This window comes from Dreissena polymorpha, chromosome 11 (genome assembly GCF_020536995.1).
Source record: "Dreissena polymorpha isolate Duluth1 chromosome 11, UMN_Dpol_1.0, whole genome shotgun sequence".
Lineage (NCBI taxonomy): Eukaryota > Metazoa > Mollusca > Bivalvia > Myida > Dreissenidae > Dreissena > Dreissena polymorpha.
Window position 1 is genome coordinate 46145072 of NC_068365.1, and position 26766 is coordinate 46171837.

General features: G+C 37.0%; 1 protein-coding gene across 1 annotated transcript; it reads left to right on the plus strand.

The window, feature by feature from the left end:
- Positions 1-1023: 1023 nt before the first annotated feature.
- Positions 1024-14678, plus strand: LOC127849812 (microtubule-associated tumor suppressor candidate 2-like). The gene is made up of 6 exons (XM_052382565.1): positions 1024-1120; positions 3946-4118; positions 8141-8260; positions 8666-8675; positions 9241-9331; positions 9945-14678. The coding sequence occupies exons 1-6, from the start codon at positions 1060-1062 to the stop codon at positions 10168-10170; spliced, it is 681 nt and encodes a 226-aa protein (XP_052238525.1). The 5' UTR covers positions 1024-1059; the 3' UTR covers positions 10171-14678.
- Positions 14679-26766: the final 12088 nt, after the last annotated feature.

The following is a 26766-nucleotide window of genomic DNA, read 5'->3' on the forward strand; positions in this document are numbered from 1 at the left end:
TACACCGTAAAGATACTAGCCCGATTAATTTATTAAAGTATTTAATAATTATGAAATTAACGTAAAAAAACAAGTAACGTATTTAGCGTGTATCAGTTAATTAAAATGACATCATTCCGTATTAAGATTTAATGTTACGACAATAAACGATCGACATCATAAAAAAGAAATTACGCTTGACAGCAACGGGGGTAAATAATGTTTGAAAAACAAATATTTATACAGATATATGTGTGTTAATTTTAATATGTGTCACTCGTACTCATTACATTGAACACAACTAAGGCTTTCAGTAAGTCATGGACCAGATGTCCCTACGTATTTTACAGCTTCACATTAGCATGATAAATTGACATAGTAGAAATATAATTATAATGTTCAAAGATGAATGAACCCTGAAAAGAACGACAATACTCATTACATCAACATCTACAATGAAACAAGCATTATTACAGAATAAACGAATTTACCGGGTGTCTCAGTGAGAAAGTTAATCATGAATGTCGCCGTACTCGATCCACGACCACTTGGTCGGGTCATTTTTTCCAACATCCAGCTTGCAATTTGTACGAACATTAATTAAGTCCAATTAGTTTTATTTTCTAATCATATCGGGCTTTAGAAGTGCAATCTAACCCTTCATAATAGTCAAAAGACATTTTAAACACCAATGACAGGACATTTAATTACCTATCGACTTCCCAATAGGAATGCAATTGACGAAATATCAGCAGAGGTGCTCAATCAGCGTAGTAAATCGACCGTATCTAGGGCATTGTTTTCACCGTCGCTAAGGGACTGCCCCTTTTGTGACGTCATCGCGATAAGGTCAATATCAGTTATGTATTCACTAAATATCGCTAATGACTACAATGGATGGAATTCGAAGAGTATGTTCGATGTGAATGAAGGACTTTCTGGATCTTGACAGCTTGACACGGCAAAACTGGCATACTGGTATTTTTAGTTATCAATTTAAATCACATTTTGCTTTATAAATTTTATTCGAGCATTTTGTGACTTATTGAATGACTATGATACCCGATATCAACATATCATATGGGATTTGCAGATCACCAAGCTGCCCTGAAATTCAACATTGATTACAAACCCTTTACTGGTTTGTATTCTTTCTTCTTTCTAGTTCTGGCTTCCATAACTTTAAATGTCGCTTTTTATGATTTTTGACTGGCGCGACTTTGTACAGGTATGTCAATACTATATAAACTGTACGCTGAAGTTTCTTTAGCTATCTTCTTTATATTTTTAAAGTTAAATGAACTGTGTCACAGTAAAAGACATTAAGGCGATTGTGGCCAGTTTGGATCCAAATCAGCATGCGGTGGCTTGAAAGCTGTTTGCTTAAAAGCGGTTTTTTGGCAACAACAAATAGTTTAATTGGATACCTATTAGACTGCGTTTTTATGTCCCCCACTATAGTAGTGGGAGACATATTGTTTTCGCCCTGTCTGTTGGTCTGTTGGTTGGTCTGTTGGTTGGTTGGTTTGCGCCAACTTTAACATTTGCAATAACTTTTGCAATATTGAAGATAGGATATTTGGCATGCATATGTATCTCATGGAGCTGCACATTTTGAGTGGTGAAAGGTCAAGGTCATCCTTCAAGGTCAAAGGTCAAATATATGGGTCAAAATCGCTCATTTAATGTACACTTTTGCAGTATTTCAATATTCAAGATAGCAACTTGATATTTGGCATGCATGTGTATCTCATGGAGCTGCACAATTTGAGTGGTAAAAGGTCAAGGTCAAGGTCATACTTCAAGGTCAGATGTCAAATATATGTGGCCAAAATCGCTCATTTTATGAGTACTTTTGCAATATTGAAGATAGAAACTTGATATTTGGCATGCATGTGTATCTCATGGAGCTGCCCATTTTTAGTGGTGAAAGGTCAAGGTCATCCTTCAAGGTCAAATATATGGGTCAAAATTGCTCATGTAATGTCACTTCTGCAATATTGAAGCTAGTTTAATTTGAAATCAATCTCAAAACCAGAATAGTATTTTATTAATTGTCTGTCTGTTCCACAGAACTTCATAAGAAGAAACAGATATTTATTGAAGAGAAAACCTTGCTTACTATTATTTCAGGAAAGGCAACTATCTTTTACAGTGAACAGTGTATTTATTAAAATAAAGAGTTATCCTTCTTGTGTTGAGAACTTAACAAACAGCAATATATATATTAAGTGAAAAGAAAACCCTACTAATACAGTGTTACTGGACTTAGGGGTCATATGGCATGAACGGTCAGTCTACCCAACAACATTAATGTACAAACAACAAATGAATGAATTGTAATTTACATTGAATGCAACATCTGCAAGGTATAATACAAATAATATTAGTAACGTTATTACATCAAACACAAATGCAGTGGGCTTTAAAAAAAATGTCCTGTAACAATAACAATATCATTTGGTGGCAATCAGTAACCGCAGTCATTATAAAGGCTCGATTGGTCATTGTCGGCTCGGATTCTACTAACATGTACCCTGGGTACTCTTAAGTATACTTACATGTACCCCGGGTATGGTAAATATACTAAAATGTACCCGGGAAATGTAAAGCTAAATCGGTCGTTGTCGGCTGTTTTCTTAATTCAATTATATTCACATTTATGTCAATTTTCTGTAAAATGGCCTATCGAAACTCACACTAAAAAAGCGTGTTGATGCAGTTTTTTTTAAATGAAATTTGTTTAAGATAATCGGTAGCGCGTTTTACGACATCGGATTTTGGGCTGGAATACAACTCGGGTACAGTCTAATATCGACCAGGTACAAATACGTATATTTACCGTACTCGGGGTACATGTAAGTAAACTTAAGAGTACCCGGGGTACATGTAAGTAGTACCCGAGCCGACAATGACCAATCGAGCATTATAAAGCCATTTCATGAGAGCGTGACAAATTCAAAAGATCATAATCGCTGATATTGTGTCAATAGCAACACTATAGGGAGCCGTGTTGTTATTATCAGGCACAAAAGAGATCAAATGGAGCTTGACTTTTTAATGCACCTGTATGGTATGTATAAAAGTAACAATTTTTGCAAAGCTAAATGTGATTTTTTTCATATTGCATTTTAACTACATGTACATGCAAGTGCACTTGAAAAGTGTACATATATTTTTGTAGCACTTTTTTATCAAAGTTTATGCTTTAGGTGTTTGTTTCTCTGAATGAGTTTGTTACTTGCAGCAAAACAACCATCAAAAAAGTGGTCACCTGCCCTTAGCAGTCACCTGAGTTTGACCACTCTGACAGATTGTAAAGTGTATTTTCAGGAGTCCCCTGTGTACTTAAGAGCCCCACTTGCAGTGAACGATATGATTACCTTTAGTTTCCCCTTGTTCTTAACAAAAAGCAACATATAAGTGTATTTATTGGAGGGAAACCATTACTAATAGTTGTATGTATATGTTAAATTAAATGCAGTTATATAAGTTATAATACTTGTTTCAGCTTTTTTCATGAAAGACAATGCCATCTTTCACAAAGAGGAATGTATTTTTATGATTTATCGCTTTTGTACTTTGAGACGTCCACATATTCAAACAGCAGGCATTGAAATATGATATTGATTTTTTTCCGTCAAATTTCATGTTTGTATAAGAAAGACAACTCTGTCAGCTAAAATGAGACCGGTATTTTCATGAGTTGTCCCCCTTGTACTTCAGAGCTCCACTATATCCGACGGCAACAGAATGTACTGGTAGTAAGCAGATAGCAAACCCTTCTTAAAATTGCAAATTTGCATAAGAAAGACAACTCTCTTTGATACAATGGTACAGGTATTTTTGTATGCATCGTCCCCCTTGTACTTCAGAGCTCCACACATTCAAACAGCAACAGATTAAGTAATTGAATAGAAAAAAAGACTACTCTTCAATTTATAAGTTGCCTCCCTTGCACTTCAGAGCTCCACAAGCAGCACCAGGACAAGCTGGAGGACATCACGGGCCGGTTTGATGGCATCAAGATGACCCTCTCGGAGAAGGTGGAGACCTTGCGCAGCGAGTGTGACCGCCTGCGTGATCGCGCCAAACACTGCGAAGAGGCCCTCCAGAGGAACTCTGACTTCAAAGTACAGGTAGTAGATCTCAAAGTAGTAAAGTGGCTGGTTTACAGATTTCTCGCGTTTGTTTAAAATCACCATTGTACTTCTAGTTAGCTTTTGTACCTTTCTTTATTTTCGGCATGGGTCATAAGCTGTCAACTTTTACATCGCCTGAGTTCAAAACTGGGACCTGTGGAGTCAAAAATTAGGTCACTATATAAAATACAAGAAAAAGCTTGTAGAACAACCATGAGGAGATGGCATTTTGTTTTACACCTGTATCCTGCAGCTGAGGTCAAGGTCACACTTAGAGGTCAAAGGTCGAATTTGACTCTAAAACAGCATGTCAGTGCTGTTACTTTGTCATTCATTGTTCAATTTGTAGATAACTTACCACAAATGACTACCATGAGGAGATTGAGTATCACATATACCAATCATCACATTACCTCAAATTTCAAGGTCACACTTAGATTTCATAAGTATAAGTTGGTCATTGACAGGTGTTTTTACTAAACCAGAGTTTTGAGACAAAAGGAGACTGTAGGACATCAGTGCCCCATAGGCATACGTCTTTTTTTGTCTATCATTTTGCCTTTAATTGTTGAAACCTAATAATTGTGTAAGGCAGACATGTTTATATAATACGGCTACGTAGAAACCCAAGCCAAGATATTCAGCATTTAAAGAGTGTTGTGTTTTGTAGGCTAGATACACAATTTATTTATTTCTGTTTACGAATGAAGCATTCTGATCACAAACCAAATGTTTAAAAAATGTTCATAAATATGTTCAGTTCTAGTTTTTTATGCTCCCCCCCCCCCAAAAAAAAATTGGGGGGAGCATATCGTCGCCGCTTCGTCTGTCCGTCCGTGCACAATTTTTGTCCGGGCTATTTCTCAGCAACTAATGACCAGAATTCAATGAAACTTTTTGGGATGCTTCACTACCAAGAGGAGATGTGCATATTATCAGCTGGTTCTGGTCGGATGATTTTTCACAGAGTTATGGCCCTTTGAAATTTTCCATTAACTGTACATATAGTGCAATTCTTGTCCGGGCTATTTATCAGCCACTAGTGACCGGAATTCAATGGAACTTTATGGGAAGCTTCACTACCAAGAGGAAATGTGCATATTATCAGCCGGTTCTCATCGGATAATTTTTCACAGAGTTATGGCCCTTTGAAATTTTCCATTGTACATATAGTGCAATTCTTGTCCGAGCTATTTCTCAGCAACTTATTACGGGAATTCAATGAAACTTTATGGGAAGCTTCACTACCAAGAGGAGATGTGCATATTATCAGCCTGTTCGGGTCGGATGATATTTCTTAGAGTTATGGCCCTTTGAAATTTTCCATTGTACATATAGTGCAATTCTTGTCCGAGCTATTTCTCAGCAACTTATTACGGAAATTCAATGAAACTTTATGGGAAGTTTAACTACCTTGAGGAGATGCGCATGTTATAAGTGGGTTCTGGTTAGATGATTTTTCACAGAGTTATGGCCCTTTAAAATTTTCTATAAAGTGTACATATAGTGCAATTCTTGTCTGGGCTATTTCTCCCCATCTACTGACTGGAATACAATGAAGCTTTATGGGAAGCTTAACTACCTTGAGGAGATGCGCATGTTATAAGTGGGTTCTGGTTAGATGATTTATTTAGAGAGTTATGGCCCTTTGAAATTTTAAGTTTCTAAACCATCCATCGCATTATTTTGTCCAAAGTTATGCCCCTCAAGACGTTTCCTTTTATCTGAATATATAGTGCAATATTGTGACAAAAAAACCTTTGGGGAGCATCACCCGTCTCCGACGGTTTCTTGTTTAAGTTTGCATAGCCTTAAACTTGAAAATATGTGCAATTCCAGTGACAGTCTAATTTACCACTGTATGTAGGTAATAATTTATAGAAATCTATGTCAAAACCCATCTTACACAGAAGGGCCAAAAAAAATGTGTTTGTGTTTGTAATTAACCAAATATTGAAATGGTCTTGAGCCAAATATATAGTAGGATGTTTTAATTCCTGTCATTTTGGTGATATTTTAAGTGAATTTATAAAGAATATTTTTTTGCTAAATAGAATCATAAAAATGTTGCCATTTGTTTATTAAACTGTCAAATTGCAGTTTCTGTCTGTCATAACCGGCAAACTGAAGTTTCAGACACACACATATTTCAACACCATGCTTTGGTGAGTGAATATAACACAGATATTTTAGTAAAATTTGTAAGAAATCAAAGTCACTGTTCGGTATATTTATATCACAGGGTACATATGGTTTGTGTCTCATGTTCAGTGCGCACTGGCCCCCTACCGCAGTCTGCCGCAGGAGTTATATCACAGGGTACATATGGTTTGTGTCTCATGTTCAGTGCGCACTGGCCCCCTACCGCAGTCTGCCGCAGGAGTTATATCACAGGGTACATATGGTTTGTGTCTCATGTTCAGTGCGCACTGGCCCCCTACCGCAGTCTGCAGCAGGAGTTATATCACAGGGTACATATGGTTTGTGTCTCATGTTCAGTGCGCACTGGCCCCCTACCGCAGTCTGCCGCAGGAGTTATATCACAGGGTACATATGGTTTGTGTCTCATGTTCAGTGCGCACTGGCCCCCTACCGCAGTCTGCAGCAGGAGTTATATCACAGGGTACATATGGTTTGTGTCTCATGTTCAGTGCCCACTGGCCCCCTACCGCAGTCTGCCGCAGGAGTTATATCACAGGGAACATATGGTTTGTGTCTCATGTTCAGTGCGCACTGGCCCCCTACCGCAGTCTGCAGCAGGAGTTATATCACAGGGTACATATGGTTTGTGTCTCATGTTCAGTGCGCACTGGCCCCCTACCGCAGTCTGCCGCAGGAGTTATATCACAGGGTACATATGGTTTGTGTCTCATGTTCAGTGCGCACTGGCCCCCTACCGCAGTCTGCAGCAGGAGTTATATCACAGGGTACATATGGTTTGTGTCTCATGTTCAGTGCGCACTGGCCCCCTACCGCAGTCTGCAGCAGGAGTTATATCACAGGGTACATATGGTTTGTGTCTCATGTTCAGTGCCCACTGGCCCCCTACCGCAGTCTGCCGCAGGAGTTATATCACAGGGTACATATGGTTTGTGTCTCATGTTCAGTGCGCACTGGCCCCCTACCGCAGTCTGCAGCAGGAGTTATATCACAGGGTACATATGGTTTGTGTCTCGTGTTCAGTGCGCACTGGCCCCCTACCGCAGTCTGCCGCAGGAGTTATATCACAGGGTACATATGGTTTGTGTCTCATGTTCAGTGCGCACTGGCCCCCTACCGCAGTCTGCAGCAGGAGTTATATCACAGGGTACATATGGTTTGTGTCTCATGTTCAGTGCACACTGGCCCCCTACCGCAGTCTGCCGCAGGAGTTATATCACAGGGTACATATGGTTTGTGTCTCATGTTAAGTGCGCACTGGCCCCCTACCGCAGCCTGCCGCAGGAGTTATATCACAGGGTACATATGGTTTGTGTCTCATGTTCAGTGCGCACTGGCCCCCTACCGCAGCCTGCCGCAGGAGTTATATCACAGGGTACATATGGTTTGTGTCTCATGTTCAGTGCGCACTGGCCCCCTACCGCAGTCTGCAGCAGGAGTTATATCACAGGGTACATATGGTTTGTGTCTCATGTTCAGTGCGCACTGGCCCCCTACCGCAGCCTGCCGCAGGAGTTATATCACAGGGTACATATGGTTTGTGTCTCATGTTCAGTGCGCACTGGCCCCCTACCGCAGTCTGCAGCAGGAGTTATATCACAGGGTACATATGGTTTGTGTCTCATGTTCAGTGCGCACTGGCCCCCTACCGCAGTCTGCCGCAGGAGTTATATCACAGGGTACATATGGTTTGTGTCTCATGTTCAGTGCGCACTGGCCCCCTACCGCAGCCTGCCGCAGGAGTTATATCACAGGGTACATATGGTTTGTGTCTCATGTTCAGTGCGCACTGGCCCCCTACCGCAGCCTGCCGCAGGAGTTATATCACAGGGTACATATGGTTTGTGTCTCATGTTCAGTGCGCACTGGCCCCCTACCGCAGTCTGCCGCAGGAGGTAGAGAGTCTCAAGACTGTCCTGGAAATGAAGAACAAGGAAATCAACAAGCTACGCACCCACAATATTCAGCTGCAGAAGAAGGTAAGGCTCATCTGTTAGTTGCAGACATAGTTAACCCTTTGCATGCTGGGAAATTTTTCGTCTGCTAAAATGTCGTCTGCTGAATTTCTAAAATTAGCATTTTCTTCAAAAAAAATTCAAAGAATACTATCAGAATAGCAAACAGTTTGGATCCTGATAAGACGCCACGTTCTGTGGCGTCTCATCTGGATCCAAACTGTTTGCAAAGGCCTTCAAAATTTGGTTCCAGCACTGAAAGGGTTAACCTTTGCCTGCTCAGAAGCAAGTTTTAATGGCTGTATGCAACTCGCAGTCTGTTCAGGATTTATGCTGTTTGCAGCTAATCTGTATCACGGGGTTCGATAAAAAGGCTTTAAAACTTGAAGAAGGTCTTAAATTTAATTTGGTTTTCTAAACCCATCAAAGTGGAAAAGAGGTAAGCAATGGCCCTACCTGCCTTGCACATGCCTTTTACCCCATACTTCCCAACCCTTCCCCCCTGTCCCACCTATTCAAAGATATCATGGTATATGAATTTTCTGATGTCAGCCATTACACTACTTCAGGGCTTATTCTGCCATTCGCCAAATTAGCCATTGGCTACAAATTGACCTATTTGGCTAAAGAAAATTCTACTTGGCTACAACTTTTTCTTCATTAAAACTTAAAAAATAGCCCAAAATAGACGAATTTTGCAAAAACAAGGCGAATTTGGCTAAAGAAATTTTTGAGCCAGGGGAAGCCCTGCTACTTTTGTATCTTCCCTCACGATCAGATATTTAAACAGTTTTACATAGATTTCATATTTACAAGAACACTTTTTACATTTTACTTCATGATTGGGCATAAATGATTCACAAGAGTTCTGATATTTGAAAGTCGTTTTCCAATGATACCTCAGTTGCACAATTCACAAACTCTATTTTAACCTGTTTTACCTGTATTCCAATGATGCCTTAATTGCACAGTTCATGGACTCACGTTTGTACCTTCAGCTTGAGGAGCTGCCGTTGCTAGGGAACAGATCATCAGTCTGCAGCAGAAGAAGGAGAACTTGGAGGCCATTATTAGCATGAAGACAGACCATGAGAAGTAGGAAACCTTTATTGTATTGTTTATATATGAGCAGGCTAATCAGTAATGACACTTTTCGCTTTTATTGAAGGAAGTATTTTGTTTAAAAAATCCAGTTAGGTGAAAAATGTCGCTGTTTAGCCTGTGCAGACTGCACAGTCTTATCTGAGATGACACTTTACGCACATGCATTATATTAGTAAATTTTTCCTACAACCAAGGTCACATTATAAAATATATATCCCAGATTAGTCTGTGCAGTCTGCATAAGTTATTGAGGGATGACAATTCTGCTTTTAATGATTTTTTTTTTATTAAAGGAAGTCTTCTTTGCAAATATCCAGTTTAGGCGGAAAAGGTTGCTGTACGCACATGCATTAAACCTGTTTTTCAAAAGCATTAGATACTTGTAACTTATATTTGAGACTACAACTTTCAACACATTATGATGAAAATGTTTATGTAACTTATTTTGAGTCTGATTGAAAATACAACATTTGTTGGATAGCTTTAGGATAGGACTTTCACTTCCAAGTTTTCTGTTGACACATTTTATTAATAACATTATTTGTCAACATATATTGGTTGTGCATACACATTTTTGGACAAGAACATTTTCCACAAATTTCAGAGTCCTTCATGAGCGATGCCCGAGTTTGATGAAGAAGTACGACAAGGAATCGCGAGCAAACAAGCGCCTGTCCATGGATTACGAGGAGCTGATGTGGAAACTGTCCGAGTCATTCACCGACCCTGACCTGGGAACCCTGGAGTTGTACCAGAAAATGGGAATGTCACACAACGGTGATCTAACTTCACCCGGCCTTGGCAGAAAGTTGAGAACGCCGTCTAGTTAGGAAAGCAGTCCCTCCAAAAGTCCTGCCACCAGAAGGACTTTGTCCTCGAGTGCTGACGATCGGGATGAGAAAAAAATGAAGAGACGTTCTGGAAATTATTTAATAGACGAAATGAAGCACAGGGCCACTAGTCCTCTTGCAAAGCAAAGTGTGTAAAACCCACTCACGAAGTCGTGGTCACCAGGTAGTGGTTCTCTGTCAAGTTCGCCAACGCGCTCGAATGGTCGTAATGGCACTGCCATGTCCCAGTCCTGGTGTGTTGAAATGGAAAAGGATGAGAACCAATCGCAAGCAGTAGTCAGCAAGATTCCTCGGAGCAAATCCAACACAGATAAACAATCGCATGGGAAGTCAGTTTCTCCAGAAGTAAGTAATAGATTGAGAACTGAACAAGTTTCTGTTTTGAAAATGGAAACGGATAATTCCAATTCCAACAGCGTAAACGGCGATGTCCAGACGTCCGTTGAGTCTGAATTTGTCATGTGCAAGAGTGGAGAATCACCACAAAAAACAGAGCCAAAGGCTGTCCCAGAAATGGTGCCATTGTTGGAAAGTGACAATGTGTTCAACGAAAATTTCTGTGTGATGAATAATAAAAATGCCAATGCTGATTCTGATACAAATTACTCTACCTCTTCCATTACTTCTGTCGACACACTTCGATCTGAAACTCTTTCCTGCCCATCTTCAAAACTGCCAGGAAACATTGAAGAAGAAAATGACACAGGATCAGCAAGACGTAGAGGTCACACAGAAAAAACTGTATGATCTTTTTTGTATTGAACAAACTTTTCGTTTAAGTAGTTACAGTGTTTGTGTTGAAAAGCAATTACTGCAAAACCATTTTTATTTGTAAGCATAAAATGTTGCGGGGGATTTTTCCCCAGACTCACAATTTCGTTGCCATGTGAATTCTAAGATATCTGATTAAAAAAACAACAACTTTGGAATGTTTGTCGGTCAGTCATGTGTACAAGTGTAGGTAATGCATGTCTAAGATCATTCGTAGTGGGCAGGGGGGGGGGGGCGGTCACTTTTGTGTGCAGGCCTTGAATATCACTTGCCAATTAACTTGTCCATTGTTATGAGGTGATAGTCAAAACATCTCTGTTTTTTACGTGCTAATAAACTCCCCAATTGATAAAATGATAGTGAACAGATAAGCAGGACTGAATCAATATTACTGACTGTTAGTAGCGTAGAAGTCAATTTTAAATGGGTCTGATTGAATTAATCATGGCCAAAGTGAGGAAATTCTTACCTCTATCCATGTCAATTATAGAAGGTTCGAAGAGTATTGATTTATAATTAATGTTATCAAATTATTTTGCTTAGTTTTCAATTAAGCTTTATTATACCCCCACAAACGAAGTTTAGGGGGGTATATAGAAGTGAACCTGTCGGTCCGTCTGTCTGTCGGTCGGTATTAAGTGTCCGCTCTCTAATTCAAGTAGTTTTCATCCGATTTTCACCAAACTTGGTCAGAAGTTGTATCTACATGATGTCTAGGCCAAGTTCGAACATGGGCCTTGCCGGGTCAAAAACTAGGTCACAAGGTCACTTAGTGCGTTTTAAACATTCAGCATGTTGTCCGCTCTCTAATTCAGTAGTTTTCATCCGATCTTCAACAAACTTGGTCAGAAGTTGTATCTAGATGATCTTAAGGCCGAGTTCAAACATGGGCCTTGCCGGGTCAAAAACTTGGTTACGGGGTCACTTAGTGCTTTTTAAACATCACAATGTTGTCCGCTCTCTAATTCAAGTAGCTTTCATCCAATCTTCACCAAACTTGGTCAGAAGTTGTATCTAGATGATGTCTATGTCAAGTTTGAATATGGGTCATGCCGGGTCAAAAACTGGGTCACGGGGTATCTTAGTGCGTTTTAAACCTCACCATGTTGTCCGCTGTTGTCTCTAATTCAAGTAGTTTTCATCCAATCCTCACCAAACTTGGTCACAAGTTTTATCTAAATGATCTCTATGACAAGTTTGAACATGGACCATTCCGGGCCTAAAACTAGGTCACAGGGTCACCAAGTGCGTTTTTTAACATTCAGCATGGTGTCCGCTCTCTAATTCAAGTAGTTTACATCCGATCTTCACCAAACTTGGTCAGAAGTTTTATGGAGATGATCTAAAGGCCAAGTTAGAACATGGGCCTTTCTGGGTCAAAAACTAGGTCAAGGGGTCACTTAGTGGGTTTTAAAAATTGAGCATGGTGTCCGCTGTTTTTTGTGAAGGCGACATGCAAAATATTATGTGTCAATGCGGCATGAGGAGGTATTTGTCACGTCTGTGACAAAGCTCTTGTTTCAGATGAATAAATGCATAAAACTGTTTCATTCAGGTGATTATCACACATTGTCATCTTACAATTGCATATTTGTCTCCTGCCGCTGAAACCGGAGGGGAATTATGGTTTGCGCTCTGTCTTTCTGTCAGTCAGACACACTTTTCTGGATCCTGCGATAACTTTAAGTTATTCATATTTTTTCATGAAACTTGTAACCTGGATAGAGATTATGCACATCATTTCATTTTGTTCCTACGTCAAGAATTATGGTTGCTATGGCAACAAATGTATATAAAAAAAAATATATATAATTTTTACTGACAATGGGGAGTTTCACCGGTAGGGGACAATATTGCTTGGCAATCGCTTGTTTGTTTTTGTTTCCCTGTGATTATAATACATTAGGAGGTTGAACCTCCACATATTTAGCTCGGCTGTTTTCGGAGAAAACCCGAGGTATTGTCTTAGCCAGCTCGTCGTCCGACGTCCGCGTCATGCTAAAACCTAAACATTTTGTTGAACATGCGCTCTCAAATCAAAGTGATTCAACCTACAATTTTGAAACTTTATAGCTGCACCTTGATTAATTCTACATGCCACACCTATTTTTGGGTCACTAGGGTAAAGGTCAAGGTCACTGTGGCCTCTAAAAAAATCTGAAAAGCTTTAATTTATTCAAAACTGCACCCGCAGCCAAGCGTGGCACCCGTTCTGCGGTGCTCTTGTTTTATTTGGCTTCATTACTTATTATTGATTGTCAGCATAACTACTGACCAGACTGCAGGAGTGTGCAGGCATGTTCACATGATACCCCTCATATAACCTTTGATTACTTATCAAACTTGGATGTTCATGATGATTGGTGATTTATTTTTTTTTTCCATATATGCACAAACAATTACTTTAATATTTATTCTAGTAAATACTCCCAATCACCAAAGTGAAGTGTTTTTATGTCTTCCACCACTATAGTGGAGGACGTATTGTTTTTGCCCTGTCCGTTGGTTTGTTTGTGTGTTTGCGTCAAACTTTAACATTTGCTATAACTTTTGCAATATTGAAGATAGCAACTTGATATTTGGCATGCATGTGTATCTCATGGAGCTGCACATTTTGAGTGGTGAAAGGTCAAGGTCATCCTTCAAGGTCAAAGGTCAAATATATGGGGACAAAGTGTTTCACAAACACATCGCTTGTTTTATAATACATCACAGACCCAAATTATATTCAAAGTTTAGATATGGGACCTGCAAATTGCTTTATGTCATTAGATAATGTTCAAAATATATATATCAATCATAAGTAGTGCCCCCCCCCCCCCCCCAACAAAAAAAGAGTATGATTTACAGTTTTGAAGTTACGACAAGTCCCATCTACACTAGATTCACAGGAACTTGTAGTTAAAAGTTGTAGCCGGCAAAAATCCCTGCGTGATACTTGTTCTGGAGAAGTTAACATGAAAAATTATTCAAATTGTCATTTTCAATGGGACCAATATGTAAATTGTGTTATTTCTCTTTAATATATGTATTAATATGTATGTGGCATGTTTCATTATTGTTTAAATATATATTGTACCTAACAGATGTAATTAAGGTTAAAATTCCTGTGATGTTTATAGGTTTGTTTTAGTCGAGCGGTAAGTGTGAGTTTACTTTACAAAACTTTATGAATTACCTGGAAAACTGTGTATAAGGATAACAGGTCTAGGATACAAGTGTCTACAGTCATTTGTCAAGTTATTTGCCACTTTGATTTAAATATAACCAAGTGGGAATTGAAATCCTAACATCATTTTGTATTAAATCCTGTTTATGAAAATCTTCTATTTCTATTGTTAAATATTTGTTATGCGTAGTTAACTATAATAGATGGTTTGGTATTTCATGTGAATGTTTCATCTGTGCTGTCAGTGTCTGGATTGAATATGCCTTAATTATTCACATCCATGAGTGCTTTTGTGTTCCAGTCAATTGTGCATTTTGATTTATGATCTGTGTTGTTTCAAACTACAAATTGAATATGGTTATACAATTTCTAGTTTAAATTATTTATATTTTGAAGTTTGTGATCGATGGCATTTGTATTGTTTAACTTGAAAATGTATGTAAATGCCCTGTAAAATACTATATATATGCAAATGAGTGTGTTAAGTTATTTTCCATCGTAATTGTACCTGTAAATATTTAATGAAGGAATATTAGTTGGAACTGCCTTTTCCACTTTGTGTTTTGCTGACCTGGACAATTCAATGTGCGTCATCTATTGCGCAGTATTTGTTGACATTAGCTACGGTTGCAAAGTTGCCAATATGACTGCATCTCTACATGCCTTAAAGGGAACGTCAATCAGATTGACGAAAAAAAGAAAAGTTCTAAAATACCGTGTTTTTTTTACAATTATTACATTATAATGATAAAAATATCACAAATTGTATATTACATTACTTGAAAAAGTTGTTAAGTTTTCATATTTTCAGTATATTTGCTAATAAAAGTTTACTGGGTATGTGATCCAGGTAACTACCAGCTAACTGTAAATAACGCAAGTAGATTGATCATCATTGTCACATGGTAAACCCAGGAATGCAAATTGTGCATGCGAAGTGAATTGTATATATTTTATATATAAAATGATCAATCTACTTGCGTTATTTATAGTGTGTATATCGTATGTCACCTATTTTCGCGATGTTCTTTCGATTTCACATCGAAAAATTTTATTACAGAATATACTAAAAAATATTAACTATTTTCAAGTAATGTAATATACCAGTAGTGATATTTTAGTCAATATAAACTTATAATTGTAAAAAAAATTCTGTATTATGGCTTTTTTTTCCGACAGTCTGGTTGACGGTCCCTTTAACTCTAGTGTTAGTGCTGTCAGTGAAAGTAACAAAATAAAGACATTGAGAAAAAACATTAATAATAGATTCATCAACTTTTAAGGAAACAAAATAAGAATTTCACGTTTTACCTGTGGAACTTTATGAAATTGTATGGACTGAACAATAAGAATAATCATGATTTTGTTAATCAGGCTGTAATATTTGTTTGCTTTTAGCTTGACTTATAAAGTAAATGCAAGCTTTCAATCTCAAAATGTTGCCAACATCTGATTCTTGTGCCCCCTTGTTATGAGAGGGAGGGATATAGAATAGCTATTGCTCTTCCGTCTGTCCCACTTTTTTGTGTCATGCGTAACTCAAACATTTGTGCTAGAGAGATAAATCTTTGCAATTGTACTAACTACAATATAAACTGGGCATCTCCATATTTGCGTTCTAATGTTTGCAACATAACCCGAGTTGTGGAACCTTGCTCAGAGAATTTGTTGTTATGCCCCCGGATGAATGATCGGGGGTATATTGTTTTTGGCTTGTCTGTCTGTCTGTCATTCTGTCCCAAAACTTTAACCTTGGTCATAACTTTTGCAATATTGAAGATAGCAACATGATATTTGGAATGCATGTGTATCTCATGGAGCTGCACATTTCAGTCTTGAAAGGTCAAGGTCATCCTTTAAGATCAAAGGTCAAATATATGGCTTCAAAGCGCAGTAGGGGACATTGTGTTTCACAAACACAGTTCTTGTTGTGACCTGGCTCAAATAATAGAATTGTCATTAATCAAATGATTTTATTTCGAACATTAATCAAGTACTTTTTTCTGGTCCCTCGGGATCAATGACTCCAGCGCTGTCGTGTTGAGAATTGAATACCGCTTAAGGCGCTGCTAGGGGGGCATGAGAGATGTTGCACCTTCCATTATCTCTTATGAACCGACTCAATAAAACCAGGAACCTATACAAACAAAGGGATTAGCAACCTCGCGATATCCCGTTACAGCACACAAAATAAACCGAGATTTGATTATCTCGATCGATTGGTCCCTGTGTAGCGATAATAAACCGGTGCGCGAGATTTGATAATCTCGATTGATTGGTCCCTGTGTAGCGATAATGCGGCTACACGATATCGATTGCGAGGGATTTCGCTTATTGAGCGGGTTACGTTTTTTTTCGGATTCAAATTATATTTGTTAAATAAACAAGTACCTATTCGTTCAATTTTTGCGTTGATGATCTCAAAATCAATCATTATTTAGTCTAATTATTACGCAGTATGTCGAACGGGGACCCAATTATCGGACCCTTTGATGAATATTAATTGCCGGTTGTTTCGCCAGGGTTAAATTGCCGTTGTTTATCGCACGTATGTGCATGTACAAACGACCGGTCTTTTAATAGAATTAAAATGTTACCATGTTTTGTTTTAAATAGCAACATAATCAAGACATGTTAAGTGCAAACAACTCAAAATGTATAACTGTTCTTTTAACCTCCGACGCAGCAAAGTTTCGCATGCCATTTTAATATTCACCAACAGAGTCGCTCAGAACCTGTGCAGCCAGACTGACCTTCATGTAGCTGAAGGAAAGCAGATTCATTCGATTGCGAGCGATTTCGCTCATTGATGGTGATAGTTGTTTCGCAATATTCGACTTTCGTTGTGTAATAAACAAATATATATTCGTTCAATTTTGCCTTGTTGTCTTCAAAAAATAAATAATTTGTAATATTAACACGCAGTATGCTACACGGAACCCAATTACCGGATGCGTGGACGAGTAACAATACCATTTGTTTCACAGGGTTTCAATTGCCATTGTATATCGCACATATGTGCATGTAGCAAAGACCGGTCTTTTAATTAATTAACAATGTTTCCCTGCTGTGTGAAAAATATCAACATTATTAACGCCTGCCAATTGCTTACAATTTAAAATGTATAATTGTTTTTGGATTATTGACGCAAAGCGGCAATAATACACAGTAGCCAATCTTCAGCCTAATTTGCATATTACTGCAAACTTCGGAGCACTTCTGTCTACGCCGCAGAACTTAACTCTCTGTTAACGCAATTTGATTGGGTGTTGTGAAAATGTTAGTACATGCGCATTGAAAATGCACGGAAATAGCCCATCATATCGGCTCATATCGGCTATTTCCGTTATTTAACGGTGAATAGGTTGTCAAATAGTGCGGGGTTAACATGTACACAATGTCTTGCTAAGCTTTTCTTTTTCAGGATATGTAGTAACAAAATGACAAACCCAATTATTTTTTAACGTTCAGTCTATCTAACATTTGTTCCTCTCTATTGTTTTACTTTTATATTAAAGTTTATGTATATTTCTTTGTGTTCATGTTTTATAAACCCCTTCCCCATTTCAACTAGCTCACTTTGTTGACTCACTTAAGCATATATTAAAATCCGACCAGCCAACCTAAATTAAAGCTCATCCGACTTAGTTGTCATGGTGAGTTTTTGTAATACCAATTTGTCTGTCAGCAATTTTCTTGCATACACACTTGGCCACAGTTTTGATTACTTCTTCATAATACTTCATGTGAATGTTCGTCTCTGATTACGATTGGATATGCATCAAGAGTTGAGAACTAGGTCAAATCTTATCCCTTGGTGGTCCACTACTAAACTTGTATCACATGTAAGGCAATCCGCTGCGTAAGGTCAAGAGTTTGATAAAATTCATTTTAGCTCATTACCACTAGATGCCAGTTTCGGTCCAAGCTTGGTCAGCATGTTTGTCTATGCAATCTAGACAAAAATGGAATGTGGGTAGAGGTCAAAAACTCGGTCACCGGGTCAAATCTTAGAAAATCCTAACAACCACAGAGGCACAATTTTAATCCAATCTTTATGAAACTTGTTCAAAATGTTTGTCTATGAAATCTGTGTTATATGAGGTAAAAAAAACTAGGCCTAAGAGTCAAATCTTAAAAAATATTATAACCCACTGTAAATGCCACAAGTTTGATCCAATCTTCATGATACTTGGTCAATTTGCCTCATATGATACTTTGAACTAGTTCGAATCTGGGTCTTGTGGGGTCAAAAACTAGCTCACATGGTCAAATCAAAATAAAGATTTACATGAGCGTGCCACAGAAGCCTCTTCTGTGTATGCAGCAGCACGCAAACGCGCGTAAGTAAAATACGTGTTCTTCACCAGCTGGTCCGAGACTAGTAACACACTAAACATCGCAGTGGCGAAGACAGGGTTCAGAAACTTGAATGTTTTTCTAAATGAACTTAGTTTCCTTTTGAATCAGGGCCACGTTGTGAGATTTCATGTCAATAATCCACCAGTACTTTCAGTGCTTTGATTTATCATCCGAGACAATGAAGGTTCGCATGCCATTATATTATTCTGTTGGACTCCTTTTGAACATAATATCCATAGTAGTACTAAAAGTCTTTTCGTGATTTCGTGTTCAAGTATTGAACAAAATTCAGCAGAATTTGAAGTCAAGGCAATTCATAAAAGTCGTTTACGTTTTATTTCTCAGTATAAATCAGTTAATCACTGAAAAATACACATTAGTTCATGCATGATAGGTAATCTTGGTATTATTTAAGTTTAAGAGTATGTGTAACAATGCATTCATGTTACTAAGTGTAATGAGCATTCAGTTAAAGAAAATATTTTAAAAACTCAATAGCATGTAAAAAAATCACATGTTTGTAAAAGATTTTGCACAAGTAACCATTTGCAATGTGAAATAAAACAACAACAATTTGATAATAATACTAACAATTTTCTATTTATTATTTAAACAACAAAAGATTGAGATTCCTCTTGACATGGTAATGCAGAAGATTTATTCGAAGCCTACAGCAATACAAAAAGCTTACTAAAATTAAATACCAAATTATCTTGTTTAAACAAGTTTGAAAATTTTATATTTATAATGAGTTTTCGGAACACATTTTTGATTAACATGATCAAAGATCTAACTGTCACTTTTGAGTTAAGCAGAGATATTCATTTATGAAAAAATGCAACAGTTTAATTTTATCAATTGAATATTTAAAACTAATTCATATTGAATTTTCTTTTGTCTTCGGCAAGTCTGAAGGTTTGTGAAGTTTGTTGTCGCCACTGCTTTATATAGTAGACATGAATATAGTAACATCATCTTAGTGCTGGGATGGTCAAGGTACGTCTCAGGAAAAAAAGGAATCCAATTTCCGTGTTGAATCAGACAGTATCAGTATCCTTGGCATAGCTGTGAACACACATGTATGTTAGCACTATTTAAAGTCCACAATGTTTTTCAACCATTAAAAGTTCTTAATGTGGAAACGACCTGGGTTTGTACGCCCAAGTTTCGCTGGCGTCATGACATTTTCCTTTGCGGGGTCAAACCCTCTTTTGCTTCTTTTCAGCACACTGAAAATATAAAACAATATGAATTTAAACCAACAAGATTAATAAAGGGCAAGTATTGACTGAGACTTTCCAAAAATGCTGCGACATATGTTGATCAAATTAATAGTGGTTATAAAATTTAAAAAATGACTAAAATTGTATTGTTTTTGAGCCTATACAAAATTATGATTTTTCTAATGATGCAAATGAAATTTGCACCACACAATAGATTGAAATGAAACGTTTGTAAAGATACCAACATGATTATTATAGGGCTAGTATTGACTGAGCCTTTCTTAAAATGCTGCGACATATTTGATTAAATTGATAGTGATTACAAAATTAAAAAATGACTAAATTTGTATAATCTTTGAGCTGATACAAAATTATGATTTTTCAAATAATGCAAATAAAATTTGCACCACACAATGCATTGAAATGTAACGTTTGTAAAGATACAAACATTATAACTATAGGGCTAGTATTGACTGAGCCTTTAGAAAAGAGCCACGACATATGTTGATCTAACTGAAATTGTAATAAAATAAAAAAATGACTAAAATTGTATTGCTTTTGTGCTCATTCAAAATCATGAATTTGCAAACAATACAAATACAATTAGCATCACACAATGCGTTGAAATGTAATGTTTGTAAAGATACCCATAAGATTAATATAGGGCTAGTATTGACTGAGCCTTTCGAAAAGAGCCACGACATATGTTGATCTAACTGATAGTGATTACAAAATAAAAAAATGACTAAAATTGTATAATCTTTGAGCTAATTCAAAATTATGCCTTTGCAAATAATGCAAATTAAATTTGCACCACACAATGCATTGAAATGCACCGTTTGTAAAGATACCAACATGATATATATAGGGCTAGTATTGACTGAGCCTTTCAAAAAGAGCCACGACATATGTTGATGAAACTGATAGTGGTAAGAACATAAAAAAATGACTAAAATTGTATTGCTTTTGTGCTCATTCAAAATCATGAATTTGCAAATAATACAAATACAATTAGCATCACACAATGCGTTGAAATGTTATGTTTGTAAAGATACCCATAAGATTAATATAGGGCTAGTATTGACTGAGCATTTCGAAAAGAGCCACGACATATGTTGATCAAACTGACAGTGATTACACAATAAAAAAATGACTAAAATTGTATAATCTTTGAGCTAATACAAAATTATACCTTTGAAAATAATGCAAATTAAATTTGCACCACACAATGCATTGAAGTGTAACGTTTGTAAAGATACCAACATGATATATATAGGGCTAGTATTGACTGAGCCTTTCAAAAAGAGCCACGGCATATGTTGATGAAACTGAAAGTGGTAAAATATAAAAAATGACTTAAATTGTATTGCCTTTGTGCTCATTCAAAATCATGAATTTGCTAATAATACAAATAAAATTAGCATCACACAATGCGTTGAAATGTAACGTTTGTAAGAATACCAACATGAATAGTATAGAGCTTTATTTGACCAAGCCTTTTGAAAAAAGCCACGACACACGTTTCTCGGATTATGGAAGTGTAAACAATGATACGCATGATTTGGTGAAAATACCCACCGTTGTTTTATAAGTAAATACAAAGCATAGTCGAAAACAAATGAAACAAGAAGATGTATCAAACTAAACAAACCTTTGCAATGAATACTTCTGTGTTGGCAACACTTGGTTAATTTGTTATCTTATTCTGTCTCGATTACTTTGTCACGGTCTCGCTTTGTCAAAATGGCGGCTGTGAAAATATGCCTCGTCGCGCGAAGTCTCGTTGGGTCGCAAGTCTCGTTTCCCTTTTGCGTAACAACGCGTTAGCTTGTTCTTCGGTTCAGTGAGTCTCTCATCCCTTTGTTTGTATAGGTCCCTGATAAAACCGAGTCGGCAATATATGACTTAAGTTTTGGTTAGGTTGCACTCGAGGGATAATTTGTTTCAGAATCTTCCTAAAAGCCTAGTGTTAGAGTGTAGACTTTGATTGCAGGAGGTTGCACTGCGGGTTTGATCCCCAGAAGCGACATTGAAAACTAACACACTTTGTAATCTAAAAGGCTTCTAAAACTGATATACTAAGATAATGTGAATTTTCTCTCACATGATCGATGGTCATCATGAGTTATATTAAATAAAAACTCACAGCAGTAGTAAACAATGGGACAATAATTTATAAACGCATCTTTCATTTGTCTTTGACACTTTGAGTTGATATGGCCTAGATTTAAATATATGACTTTACTTAACCAGCATTCTTGTGACAGAGCTAAAGTGTAAATGTCCTATTGAAGATCACCTAAATCCAGATTTGCTATTATAGAACTGTGGAAAGTTTTAAGGGTGTGACAAGTAAGCAAACAATGGGTCATTACCAACACGCCACAACTGATCTATGACTGTTTTAAAACAAGAAAAATCAGTGCCTGATTTAGATTTCCTTACATAGTTCAATAAAAACTAATTTCAGAAGCCTGGAAACAGTTTCATTTAAATGTAACCAATGTTTCAGACCAGGGCCTTGATATTGAAATCTAAAACATGCATGGTCAGATGATGTCATTAAAGATAAAAACAAATTTCAAATACATACAAATGTAAACATGTATCTTTAACTAATGTAGATGTTATAAATAGTAAAATGCACTAAGTCAGAAGGCATTTGAATTTTCTGCTGGTGCGTCGGCACACCAGGTGGCTTGGCTGCAATGGTTTGATCAACTGCTTGGATGTGTAGTTACATTATAATTGACCAGTCGCCAGCTGTCAATCAAACTCACGAAATAACCAATAAGATTTCGTTTATTGCGGCCACATGGTCCGACAAACAAAGACTGTCGGAGTAATGGATAAAGCGTTTTATGAAAACACAACTTAGTGGGCGGAGCGATCTCGTAAAAGGCGACTGGTCAATTATATTATACAGTATATCAAACTGTATTATTTCAACTATGTTTGCATCTAGTATACATATATTGATAATATTTACAAAATTAATGTATAATATGAATGATAAACTTGATTGAAATCATTTAAATGATACTGAAATCAAAACAGTAATTTATACTGATAATTATTTAATATATGTTGCTTGATACAATCATGTACATCATGTATATCAAATGAGATCATACTGTAACTTCAATGATGAATTTCAGTGAATTATATTAAATCCAAAATTTAAGTCACTCCCAACTCTCTCCCGCAGCGAGCATACCGAAAGGTCCTGTTGTGTGCAGATCCAGATCCAACAATTATGTATCATGTTGTTAAGAAGGGGATGATTTTCCATCTGTTGTATCAATATATTGTTTTACTTCTTTAATCAATGTGTTTGATATATAAACATAGCCCCAGGGTCAGAGCTTCAGGCAATGCATATTTTACCCCCTGATCTTTTTCTAATGGATATTTTAGCTACTTCCTACATTCAATACAGTCAAATATATTTAAGTAGTATCTGTACACATTGCTAGATTAAATTTTTACATTTAATGTTATTAGTATTAAAAAGATATACATTGTAGTACAAATGTTCATGCTAGATGAATTAAGAGCCTCAGTCAAGAGGTATTTAAAACATTTTTAAATGGTAATTTTTTTTTAAATGTATACCCATTTTCTCTTGAGCACTGGTCAAATATAAAATGAATATCATTTTACCACTTTCATATGGAGCACTGACCAGATCTCAAATGTGTATCCCTTTTCTCAGGATCCCTGGTCATCTCCTTTTTATCACCTAACAAACACCTATCAAAATGGCAAATTATATGCAGAATAATTCATTTTATGCAATAGTTGAATGAAATACTTCAGAAAAAATTGACATTCTTTCCACATGGAAATTTCATTTTTCAGTCATGGAAAAAGAGCTTGCACAACACAGATCAAAAATACTTTTTATTTGTGGATCACCCCATATCTTGATACCCTATGTGCATAAATATCTCAAGTCTTGATGAATTCAGGACAAAAAAAATTGTATTTTAAGTCCTTAATTGCCCCGGCTATAGTTATCAGATTAATATAAGCTCAATCAGTATATTTATATCATTATAATAATTATAAAATAGGAAAATAGGGCATTTGGTTATAAATATACTTAAGTATATACTTTGGTTATACTTTCTACTCATGAATTGTAAACATTAGTGCATTGGATGATTTCACCAATTGTATGCTGTTCCTCATTTTGTGTAATGAACTTATAATAAATATATTACTATTTACATTGGCCCTAAGGAAAACCACTTAGAAGCCAATATCATAAGCAACTTAATTGGTCCTTGGCTAGCATCCAACTACACATATTAGAGAAACGATAAAAACATGAAATAAATTCAGGGGTTTCACTGGATCAAAAAAAACGGTGTGACTGTCAACTTTTACATTCATTGCTTTAAATAACTTTGAGCCAATGTTTGTCCACAATAATAATATTAATTAAAACAGAAATCTATATGGACACATTTTAAGTCTAAACATTGATCAATGTCACCATAAAGAAGCATCCAGTCTGGAAATTAAAATGAAACATTGTTATTGTTAAAAATATTATATATTTTTTTACAACACATTATTTCAACTAATGTCAACAACGTTGACAGTTTTGTTATGTCGCGAAAATATATAATCAAAATTACATTTTACTTGCAGAGTGATAAATCCTCCTTCCAAACAAGCTCTTTATTTGTTGAAATAACAACTGTCTGCCCCTATTCATGTTAAATTTCACCATGATTGAGGACAGACAGTGTTTTAAAGTTCAGAAATAAAATCCAAACACTAATAAGTTTTTCCTTGCCGTAATTTCGGACTAAAAATTAACCGAATATTCGCATTAAAAAAAGATGATTAATTTTCAAATTTTAATAGGTATTTTGAATTAAAAAATCACTATTTTGGAAGAAAAAATCATAGCCAAAGAATTCAGAAGTTAAAAAATCAATAGTGCTGAGTTTGATTTCATTCGAGTGCGATTATGCCTCACCAAGCGTTACCCCAGAGATAATCTCTCACAGCATGTTACTATCGTCTGCAACAAAAGGCTAATTAGTGATCTGATAACAAACCATGCCCTTTGGGCTTGTTTGTTCACAATGTGTTGACTTAATATGCCCTAGGCAGTCATGTACCGGTAAGGTGTTATCTGTGTATTCATGTCGATTTTTCTGGCGATTTATACAGCCTGAAAACAGGAACTTAAGAGACCAAAAGGGCATTTGACAGAAAAATAGAGGGGCGCTTTTTAAGAGGGCAAATTTTAGAGGGGAGCAGCGCCCCTCTATTTATTGCTAGCTGGAGCACTGAAATTATTTGTGATTTGTGTATTGTTATCATATACACAATCATGCAATTACATGATAGCAATTAAAAATAACAAAGCCGCTCATACTATGAAGGTCATTGACAAAGCCTTTGGTAAAAATGTGAAAACATTGTCAGAGTGTTATCGCCCTCTCGTGCATGCAAAAACAACACGTTGACAGGTTGTCATTTGTGACAGTTCTACTTTCACTTTCATTTTGTGATATTCATTATCATCAAACTATTAACACTTATGTGGCTGAGAAAAATATCGCTTTTGCTTATTATGCCCCTCTTCGAAGAAGAGGGGGTATACTGTTTTGCACATGTCGGTCCGTCAGTAGGTCGGTCTGTCCGTCCACCAGATGGTTTCCGAATGATAACTCAAGAACGCTTACGCCTAGGATCATGAAACTTCATAGGTACATTGATCATGACTGGCAGATGACCCCTATTGATTTTGAGGTCACTAGGTCAAAGGTCAAGGTCACAGTGACTCGTTCTTGGATGCAGATTTTGCTTCCAAATGACCACATTTGCAGATTATATTATGTACTGATGTCGTGGGGTCTATCTACCAGGGCTAGCGCTGTCCCAAAATTTGTTCAAGCCAACCAGTTTTTTGTTTTTTGGTGCGCGAAAACTGGTTTGGAAATAATTATATATACATGTACTATCAACTTGTTATGCCCCCCTTCGAAGAAAAGGGGGTATATTGTTTTGCTCATATCGGTCCGTCGGTCTGTCGGTCGGTCCGTCCACCAGATGGTTTCCGGATGATAACTCAAGAACGTCAGGCCTAGGATAATGAAACTTCATAGGTGCATTGATCATGAATGGCAGGTGACCCCTACTGACGTTCATGTCACTAGGTCAAAGGTCAAGGTCACAGTGACTCGAAACAGTAAAACGGTTTCCGGATGATAACTCAAGAATGCTTACGCCAAGGTTCATGAAACTTCATAGGTACATTGATCATGACTGGCAGATGACTCCTATTGAATTTCGGGTCACTAGGTCAAAGGTCAAGGTCACAGTGACTCGAACTAGTAAAATGGTTTCCGGATGATAACTCAACAATACTTACGTCTTGGATCATGAAACTTCATAGGTATATTGATCATGACCGGCAAATGACCCCTATTGATGTTCAGGTCACTAGGTCAAAGGTCAAGGTCTCAGTGACTCAAAACAGTTAAATGGTTTCCGGATGATAGCTCACGAATGCTTACGCCTAAGATCATGAAACTTCATAGGTACATTGATCATGACTGGCAGATGACCCCTATTGATTTTCAGGTCACTAGGTCAAAGGTCAAGGTCACAGTGACTCGAAAACGTAAAATGGATTCCGGATGATAACTAAAAAAATGCTAAGGCCTAGGATCATGAAACTTCATAGAAACATTGATCATGACTGGCAGATGACCGCTTTTGATTTTCAGGTCACTAGGTCAAAGGTCAATGTCACAGTGACTCGAAATAGTGAAATGGTTTCCGGATGATAACTCAAGAATGCTTACGCATAGGATCATGAAACTTCATTGGTACATTGATCATGACTGGCAGATGACCCCTATTGATTTTCAGGTCAAAGGTCAATGTCACAGTGACAAAAAACGTATTCTCACAATGGCTGCCACTACAACTGACAGCCCATATGGGGGGCATGCATGTTTTACAAACAGCCCTTGTTTAATATATTTTCTGTACATTTTTTCAATAAACTTACATAAATAC

What these genes read in the sequence shown, in the direction of transcription:
- LOC127849812 (XM_052382565.1), top strand. Translation starts at nt 1,060, where the DNA reads ATGGGATTTGCAGATCACCAAGCTGCCCTGAAATTCAACATTGATTAC. An exon ending in TGATTACAAACCCTTTACTG is followed by an intron (nt 1,121 to 3,945) that starts GTTTGTATTCTT and finishes CTTGCACTTCAG; the next exon opens with AGCTCCACAAGCAGCACCAG. An exon ending in ACTCTGACTTCAAAGTACAG is followed by an intron (nt 4,119 to 8,140) that starts GTAGTAGATCTC and finishes TCTCATGTTCAG; the next exon opens with TGCGCACTGGCCCCCTACCG.